This window comes from Microtus ochrogaster, unplaced genomic scaffold (assembly GCF_000317375.1).
Source record: "Microtus ochrogaster isolate Prairie Vole_2 unplaced genomic scaffold, MicOch1.0 UNK21, whole genome shotgun sequence".
Lineage (NCBI taxonomy): Eukaryota > Metazoa > Chordata > Mammalia > Rodentia > Cricetidae > Microtus > Microtus ochrogaster.
The window spans coordinates 114982-125410 of record NW_004949119.1 but is presented as its reverse complement, the minus strand read 5'-3'; the positions used below and the strand labels follow the sequence as shown (position 1 = coordinate 125410).

At 37.8% G+C, this 10429-nt stretch overlaps 1 protein-coding gene across 1 annotated transcript; it reads right to left on the bottom strand.

Annotated features, from left to right (window-relative positions):
- Positions 1–9487: 9487 nt before the first annotated feature.
- Positions 9488–10429, bottom strand: LOC101982636 (olfactory receptor 4M1). Its single transcript, XM_005367592.2, has one exon. It carries the CDS (start codon positions 10427–10429, stop codon positions 9488–9490), a length of 942 nt encoding a protein of 313 aa, XP_005367649.1.

The following is a 10429-nucleotide window of genomic DNA, read 5'->3' as shown; positions in this document are numbered from 1 at the left end:
ATTTCTATTAATCTGTGTATCACTACAAGGCTGTGACTTAGCAGTAAGGTTCTGGCATCTTTCTCTTTCAGCAGCTACATGCATCTCCCTGACTCCAATTTCTTTCCTCTTCTATCTCTGCTTGGATTTTATGTCTTGTTATATTCTGCCCTGCCATAAGCCAATGCAGCTATTTTATTAACCAATGGTAATAAAACATATTCACAGCAGAGGGACTCCCACATCAATAAATCATATAAATGGACTTAGAGAAAAATCACATGATCATCTCTATAGATGTACAAAATGCCTTTTATACAGGATTGTTTTATTAATCTTTATATTTTGTTTGATTCTCCAAGAGTTGAAATTGGGGATTTTTTTTTTCAATTTCTGTGAAGAATTGTCCTTTAATTCTGATGGAAATTACACTGAACCTATAGATTGCTTTTGATAAGATGGCCCCTTTCAGAATACTAATCTTGATCCAGACAACTGGGACATCTTTCTATCTCTTGTGTCCTCTTCAACTTATTTATTCAGTCTTACATTATACAAGTGTTTCACTTCCATGCAGTTGTCACAATGTATTTTATTTTTGAGCTATGTCCACCTTGTTCACTATGCTGGTTGTGCAGTTCATCCACTCATCCGTCCTTTCATCTGGACACAGTTTTACCACGTTTGTCTCTGGAACTGCACCCAATTTTGAAGCTATTCCCTCAAACCACTGACCCTCAATGGCATGACTCACTCCACTCCACTCATTATCTTATCAATATTCTCATGTATCTATCATTATCTTACCCCTGTATAGTCACTCAATAACTGATTCATACAGAAAGATAAACAGACAGATGATTGATGATAGATTTATTATATGGTATGTAAAGTATGAGCTGAGAGTTAGTAATTAATTTGTAGTAAAAGAACCTGTGTTCTCTTTGGCAAAGATTATTTAAAAAAGTTTACTAACCAGAAATACTGCCACTAAATGTGTTTGTTTCTGACATAATGCCTATTAAATACATGCTCCATAGGTGCATAGTTTCTAATTTTGTCCTGAGAGAGAATCTTCTTTCCAGAAATCACAGTTCTAAAATTGCCAATAACAAACTCAGGTCTTCAGAATATGATAATATGATAACAATGTAAAATTTAAGCTCTACCCTTAAAGAGTGTTGGCAGTTAATTCTGGTGGAATCTGTAACTTGAGATAAAATTGTATTGCAGGAATCTGATGAGTGCTCAGATTGAATCCATTGAATTCTCATATTCTGGTAGATTTATTTTGTCTGAAGTGAAAATCTTCCTAGCTTTAGTAGTAAATATATCCTCACGTATAAAGACTGTAATGTTGCCTTCACGGTTACTACATCACATGTGGAGTAATCAGATCTTTGAAGAATATGCCAAGAAAGATGATGCTGCTTCCCCTAACTAACCACTGATTATTTTTATACATTTTTCAATTTTAATACAATTATATCATTTTCACTTTGTGTCATACCCCAACCCCTCCATGGACTCCTCCATCTTGCTTTCTCAATCTCATGGATTTTGTTCTGGAATTGATCATTATTTATATTATTTTTATGTGAGTGATTTCAGGAATGACCCCTTGGTACTGGATAATCAGTTGGAGGTGGGGGAGTCTCCTCTGGGAAAGACTATTTTGTCCACTTCTAGCTTTCCTTAGCTGACTTTGGTTCTTTTTCCAGGTGTGGGGCCCCATGAGATTTTTTTCCCTCCCATATTAACATGTCTCTTGCTTTTTGCCTCTACACTTATAATTCGACTCAACCCTAAGCATCTCTAGCAGCAGGATACAAATTGTCAACCACAAGAAAATGCTAAACTCATAAAACCCTTTCTGAGTTTTTTAATTCATATAGCCAAAGTTTGAAGAATATGTGTGGGAATGGGTTTTAGAAGTGTGAAAAAAAATGGGAAAGAATCAAAAAACTAGATTAAACTGTGTGTATTGATATGGATCAATCAATTGATAATGGATTTTAAGTTTAATGTTCCAGCTCGGTTTTTTAAATTTCACTATTTGTCTAAAATAGTTGTGAAAAGATGCCCAACTAAGAATAAGCTGGAGATGCCTGATAACTCATGGCCTAATATTAATGAAAGGAATCAAAGACTTAGGAAAATTGGAATGTTAGAATTGATTTGCCATTCAAAATTTAATCTTCCACAATGGGAGTATCTAGAAGACATGCCTTTCACTGATCCTCTAAGAAACAGATCCATGGAAGGGTTTCAGCTTTCTAATGATCTACCACATATCTTTCTTTATATGTCAGAAATCAAAATAGTCACCATGTATGCTAAACAGGATCATTTAAATACGGTGTTCCTATATAGACCCCAGAGTACCAAGGGAAAGCGACAACGCTAAACCACTGGATGTGCATACTTATCATAACATACATCATAGGCAGGGGTTGCACAGTTAGCTGACACATACAGACCTTCATCTTGGCTAATTAATCATAGTGTTGCCAGAGTGGAATGAGCTGCAAACCCTTTAAGTACCTTTTCAATATGTGTAAGAAGTCCAGTGAACACCCAAACTCATCCCATGATTATTTCCCCAGTCCTAGAAGCAAAACAGGCATAGAATAGATATATGTCCCCAGAAGATAGAATAGCCCATACTGCTCCATTGACCTGTAGAATAGGGGATATTGTGGTTTAAAGGCCAAATGGAAGGCTTTGTAGATACTTCTACCTGAGAGAACAATTAACAAAGACCTGCTGAGGTGTTTTCTTAGTGTGGAATATAGGATGGGTACTACAGAACAGTAGAAAAAAACTAGCACATAAAACCACATGATTAGTTACAGAAACAAGAAGTAAAATGGCTATGAGAGTTTCTGCCTATTTTGTCAAGAATATGCATGTGTGTGTGTATATATATGCTTGTGTGTGCGTGTGTGTGTGTGTGTGTGTGTGTAACACATTTGCTATGACCTGACCTCTGGTAAAACTACAGTCAGCATGCCCCTCAGGCATGTACAATACTTACAGAAACTTTTGCTGACCTACATTGTTCCGCTTCTGTAACCACAGGCTTCCTGCTCTCCAATCAAGCAGAAGCATGACAGCAACACAGCTGTGCCCTATTATTGCTAAAAATTCATTTCCTGTCATCATGGCTGTGCCAACAGAATTTGCCAAAACCATGGTCTTACCTTTATAAACCCCTGCTTACTCGGCGTGGGGCTTTCTTTTTAGACTGATAGTCACAGGAGTATGTACCCCAGGCCAGATCTATGTGGCTCAATAAAAACTTGAGTTTCATAAAGAGCTAGTACTGGTCTCCTCTTCTGTGAGAACTCCCTGTCTACAACAATATTAAGCAGATACTTGTATTTCTTTTTACCTATTTCTTTACCATGTAATATAACATTGATTAAGTTAGTGTCTATAGTTAAATATTGTTAAATCTGAACTAGCATAGTTAAGTTTATGGAATATTAAAAGAACATGCAGTCCTCAAAATAATTTGCCTTCTATTATTGGAAAACAGTGGGTAGCTAGTCATGATCACTGTATTGTCTTCATTTGGAAATTTAGCATGGGATAAGAGGATATAGTGGAGTGTCCAGCTGACATAAGCTAGATATGACAGCCTCCACCTGTAGGCATGTCTGTAGGAGACTGTCTTTATTGATAATTTGATATAGGAAGGGCTAGCTTACTGTGGGCAGCACTGTCCCCAGACAGGTGGTGCTGGACTGCATAGATGTCCGTAATCTCTACTGCCACTAGAAACCATGCTCAGGTCCGGGTTACATGATCACAGCTGAAGCCAGGAAGATGTCCATGATCTTGTGCTCTTGCCAGAAACCATGTGGAAGTCTGTGATTCTTGCTCCCACTGACTGTAAAGATCAAGGAAGCCCACTTGGCAGAGTTATCAATGACTGTGGACTCGCAGTTGAGGAAGAGGGAGGAGGAAGGTTTCTTGGACAACTCCTACCTCCATTCCACTCCACCCACTTAAAATTGACAGCCTATACAGGCACCATCAAAAAGAACTCCCACAAATTGTGATAAGGATTGCTTAAATGTAGCTTTCCACAACTGATGGCTTCTGGCAGGGTTAGAGTGGGAAAGGACTCGGTTTTTTGTTTAGTTCTTTCTTCTCCTTTTTCCTTTTTTTTCTTTTTGTTATTCTCTTATATATTACATCCTGACTGCATTTCCCTACCACTTTTCTCCTCTCAGTCCCTCTCCCTACCTCTCCTCTCCTCCAATTTCACTCCTCCTATATTTCCATTCAGAAAAAAAAGGCCTCCCTGGAAAATCAATCAAGCATGCATATCAAGTTGCAATAACACTAGGCAACTTTACTCTTGTTAAGTCTGGACAAGGTAACCCAGTAGGAGTAAAAGGGTCCCAAAACCATTGCAAAAGAGTCAGAGACAATCCCTGCACCCACTGTTAGGAGCCCCACAAGAAGACAAAGCTACAGAGCTATAATGTAGATGCAGAGGACCTAGGTCACATCCATGCAGGCAGGCTCCCTGATTGCCAATTCAGTATCTGTGAGCCCCTATGAGCCCTGCTTAGTTGATTCTGTGGGTTTTCTACTGCTGTCCTTGACCCTCTACTTCATGCAATTCTTCCTCTCCCCCTTTCACAGAATTCCCTGAGTTCTACCTAATGTGTGGCTGTGGGTTTCTGCATCTTCTCCCATAAGTTGCTGGATGAAGCCTCTCTGAAGCCTAGGACCTTGTCTATAAGTATATCAGAGAAGCATTAGGAATCATTTCGTTGACATTTTTTGTCAGCTGTTAGCAATATTATTTTAAGGTGTGTTACTTTTGTTGATGTTGCATGTGTTTAACTCTGTGAAGCTATGGTACTTTGATTGTCTAGAACTCCTGATGGTCTAATAAAGATCTGAATGGCCAATAGCAAGGCAGGAGAAAGGATAGGTGGGGCTGGCTGGAAGAGAGAATATGTAAAAGGAGAAAATTGGGAGAACAGGTTTGGAGAAGTAACCAGAGAAAGAAGAGGACATTAGTGGGGCCATCCACCCAGCTACACAGCAATCTACAGAGTAAGAATAAGATTTACAGAAGTAAAAGAAGGGGGAAACCCAGAGGCAAAATATATAAAAGTATAAGTTAAGTAAAAGCTTGGCAAGAAACAAGCCAAGCTAAGGCCAGATGATTATAAAAAATGAATAAGCCTCCATGTGTGATTCATTTGGGATCTGGGCAGTGGACCCCCAAAAGAGTCCAAAGAGCTCAACATCGCGATAATACAGTCATTCAAGTTTGGTTTTATCCCAGGTCTCAGTTACCCAGCCATTGGTTCCTGGACCTCCAGGCAATGCCAGGCATGAACCCCTCTCATGATGTATGTCTCAAGCTAAACCAGTCATTGGTTGGTCACTCCCACAAGTTCTGTGCCACCTTTACCCTAGCACATCTTCCAGATGGGACAAATTGTAGTCAAAGGTTTCATGGCTGGGTTGATGTCCCAGTCCCTCCATTGGAAACCTAGCCTGGTTACAGAATATGGCTGGTTTAGGCTCAATATCCCCCATTACTAGAAGTCTTCACTAGGGTCATCCTTATAGATTCCTGAGAGTTTTCATTGCAGTAGGTTTCTACCGGGATGTGGACTTCCCCTTTGTGTGATATGAATATGTTTTAATATATTATTGGTTAATAAAGAAGCTACTTCGACCTATAGCAGGGTAGAATATATCCAGGCTGGAAGAGATAGAAAGAGAGAGTAGGTAGAGTAAGAGAGATGCCATGTAGCTGCTGAAGGAACCATGCCGGAACTTTACCCAGTAAGCCACAGCCTCGTGGCAATATACAGAATAATAGAAATGGGTTAATTCAAGATATAGGAGCTAGCTAGAAAGATTCTTAAGCTATTGGTGAAACAGTATTGTTCACAGAGGTTTCTGTCACACCTAGTCCCAAAGAAATACACAGAGGCCTATTGGATCAGGTTTCTTATTAACTCTTATATCTTACATTTTAACCCATAATTCTTGTCCTTGTTAGCCACATGACTTGGTACCTTTTACCAGTGAAGAAATGCCTCAGCAACAGAACAAATGAACTTGACTGCTTAAGAGGAGCTTGCCAGCAAGAAGTCAAGGAACAAAAACCTTCCTTATTTCATATCCTTTCATGTGAACTGCCACCAGAATATTTGGGGTGGGTCTCCAGAGCTCAAATGATCCAGATTTAGAGTGGGTCTTCTCACCTCAAATGATTTAATCAAGAAAAATCCTTCATAGGTGTGCCCAGCTCTTGACTTTTAGTTATCTATCACAATATAACCAATGCAAACATATTTTAACAAACCTGACATTTTATGAATTATGTGATATTAGTACATAGTACTGGTCTTTCATTCTAGCTTCTTATACTTATGTTAGCTGATGCTTGTTCCCTGGTAATTTCTTGAAAAAAGGTTTTGGAAACAACTTCCTAGACTTTCATCATACAGTTAGAAACTCTAGCATTGTTTAAAATAATAATAAAAACTAAAATTTAAGTAAGTTAAATAATGTTTTATATAAAATCTGAAAGTCACGCTTGTTTCTGCAGAGAATTTTTTTTCTTTGCACTCTACCTTCTGTATTTACATAAAAATAGTCAACTAGATTTCAGAACAAAGCATGATAGCTCAGCAGACCTGGTTTTAATACTAAAAAAAGCTGTGGATCTCTGGGATATGCTTTTTCAAAATACTGTGTACAACATTTTGTGCCATTATTTATATGACCACATATTTTGAATATCTAATGAGCATTTTTTCAGTAATTATAACCCCCAAAAAAATAAAGTACAGGTGAGAACTTTTGTCAAACCTAGTGAGATCCATTTGGATGCTATTGAGGCTAGCAAAAAATAATATGAGATGAATAAAATCAAGATTGTAAGGTTTCGCACAAATCAATCTTATCAAATACAATTTAAGTCTTTAGCTAAGGGAATTAAATTGCTAAGTCTATAATTTTCTGATTTTGAAAATAGAACTTCAACAATGATCTCTTAAGGGAAAAACAGAGCAACAGAGACTAGAACACTAAAAAGGAACAAGCAAAAATCCCTAAAGGATAGTTTAACTTAACCGGAAGGAAATGCGTAATAATATTTTACATGGGGAAAAGTCTCTCAACCAGTTTGGAATTTTGCTGGTGATGGAGCTGGATTACTGAGAGCTTGCTGTGGGACTGGCGACATCAGGATAGTGCGTGGTGCGAGCAATACCTGTCTTTCCTGCCATTGTTCATTATCTGAGTTAGTTCTCAGTGATGGCACTATTAGCATCTACAGACAAGTAATTCAGCAGGACAGGGCACTATGTCGTATTCATGTGGTCATACATTTCAAACTTCTAATGAAATTTTTTATGACTAAAAGCAGGAGAATTGTAATGTTTGTTTGGAAAATAAACCTAAGAATTTTTGTCAGATCTCTTAAAAATTGTCTCCACTCATTTACTGGTGGAAATGACAAAATGTTCCCACTAATATTTATTCGAATTATTTCTTCGATGAGTCAGTCTTGGTCACGACTCAGTAGTTTGCCAAAAGTTGTCACTTTCCTGTCAGTATTAACTTTTGTTTCAGATAATTTTCCTAAGTAATCAATTTTCGTGCTACTACTGCTTCTTTGCCTTTTCGTTACTAGCTCAATGCAGCAAATATTCTTATACTGATATTTAAAAGCCACAAAAAGTGAATGGTCTCTCTTCAAATAATATCTTCAATAATGACACAAGCATAAGTTATAAAACAAAACAACTTTCTAACCCTCTATTACCTGCTACCGATCTTAAAGAAAGACAATAAAATAGTATAAAATCTGGAAACGTAATCCATTATTTATTATGTATGTATATATCTTTTGTATTTTCACGCTTTTAAAGTGTTTCAAAATTTATATAAGCCTACTGCTTTATTCATTCCAGGTGACGAAGAGTCAACTCAATATTCGGGAATCAGAACTCCAGTCTGTGTCATTGTGTTCCTAGAAAAGAAGTCATGTTGAGCACAGAAAATGGAAAGTCAATATGAGGAAAAAAAGTTCAAAGCAAACAGTCAACATTATATACCACCACTCCATCTTGTGTACTTGGGATACAGCGGGTCAGACACGAAATAGTTCCTATGTAAGAAATGCATCTCTATAAGTAAATAATAATAGTAAATAAATATCTCGGGTTATTTTTAATCATTCATGAATTCATACCAACCCTTTATATTCTGAGATATTATCAGTAATTGAGTTCTAAGCATCATAAAATAAGAAATTAACCCCTACTAAACAATTTACTAGTCCGTGATGTACATCACATATAAGTAGGTATCATCTATATGAACTACAAAACATGACTTAGAGGGAAATAACTGAACTATAGTGCAAAATCTAAGCATTAATTGTACTGCTAATTTTTTTAATTAATATAATGTAGGAAATCGGTAAGCAAGGGAAACAAAATGGCAAATGAGTTGTAAGGCTTGTGTCTAATGCATGCAGCTGTATGTCTTATGTCTGCTTCTTCCAGACAGCCTTTTCCTGCAGGCCTGACTTCATCTGACGGTTACTATGTAGACTATAAAACACTGTGAATTTATTGGAGAATACATTTGAAATAAGAAAAATCTTATAGCAAGCAAACTATATTGTGTTTTGAATGTATAAATATTTGAGTGTAAAGACTTGAGATTTGTCTGTAATGCTGCTCAGTGTGGGCCTCCTTAAGTAGAAGTTGAGGTGGCCCTAGGACTGAATCCTCAGTTCCTATCACATCTGGGAGAGTTGGAAGTAAAAGGCAAAACAAACAATGCTTTCCAGGCTCAGAAAGATACTTTGCCAACAACTCCTACTGGGCCAAGAATGAAATACAATACTTAATTTGGTGACATGAAATTATGTTTCCTTGCTGACCATTTCTTCAAGTATATAATGAACCTACCTATGAAGTCTCATTTATTTTATTATTTCACAACATGGCATTCTCCTTACAGACCTGCCCCAGAGTAGTTACTCAGGGAACAATTAATGAAAACATATGTTTTAGGAGACCATTATTAAATCTGAATTCTAATGATGGTCTGTGTGATACTTCAGGATGTATGTGTAAACTTGCTTCCATTTAAATACATTTGTGCTCTGCCTTAAAAGGAAATTTAGAAAAATGAGGACTTTAAAAATTCAGATAAGGGGTTCAGTGGTTGAGGGCACCTGCTGCTCTCACAGAGGACCAAGACGTTGTTCTCAGATCCTACATACTGGCTTACAGTCCTCTATAACTCTAGGTCCAAGGGACCCAAGGCCTTCTGACTTCTGTAGGCACTAGGAATGCATATGGGGCACATATATAGATGAAGAGAAAACATTTATACATATGAAATAAGAACAAAGAAATCTTAGAGTTCAAATAAGAGGACGTAAAAGCAACATTACCGCCACTTCCTACTTTCACAGAACTTAAAATATATCATTTATTTTTCACTTTTCTTTACAAAAAATATATCTCATCACCAACTTCTTCATGGCTGCCTTTACTTCTTTGTTTCTTAATGTGTAGATGATGGGGTTGAGTAAAGGGAATATCACAGTATGAAACACAGATACCACTTTATCTAAAGAAAACGAGTCAAATGGACGAGCATAAATGTAGATGGATGGTCCAAACATTAGCACTACTATGGTGATGTGGGAATAGCAGGTAGATATGGCTCTGCTGGTGCTCTCACCTGAACTTGAGTGTTTCTTGAGCATGGCCAGAAGGAATGCATAAGACATTAATAGAGCAATGAAGCACACCACCGAAATTAGGCCACTGCTAAAAATCATCACTAACTCTTCCCAGAAAGTGTTGGCACAGGCAATCCGGACAACCTGTGTGATGTCACAAAAATAATTGTCTAATTCATTGGGCCCACAAAATGGGAGTCGAACAATGAGAGCTACTTGTATTATAGAATGAATAAAGCCCCCTGTCCAGGAGAGAGCCACTAAGATACAACAGAGACGTCGGTTCATGATAGTAGCATAATGGAGAGGGCGGCAGATAGCAGCATAGCGGTCAAAGGCCATCACTGTGAGGAGGAACATCTCAGAGGCCCCAACAAAGTGCAAAAAGAAGAGCTGAGCAATGCACCCACCAAAGGAAATGATCTTCCTTTCCACAAAGAAGTCTACAAGCATCTTGGGCGCTGTGATGGAGGAGTACCAAATATCAAGAAAGGCTAGGTTAGCCAGCAGGAAATACATGGGGGAATTCAGGTGGGGATCAAGCCTGATGGTACAGATAATAAGGATATTCACCGGAAGTATAAATAGATAGAAGGATAAAAATATAACAAACAAGACTAGCTGCACTTCTCGAGTCTGAGATAGACCAGTGAGAACAAATTCTGTCACGGTGGTATCATTTACAAACTCCAT

What these genes read in the sequence shown, in the direction of transcription:
- LOC101982636 (XM_005367592.2), bottom strand. Translation starts at nt 10,429, where the DNA reads ATGGAGTTTGTAAATGATACCACCGTGACAGAATTTGTTCTCACTGGT.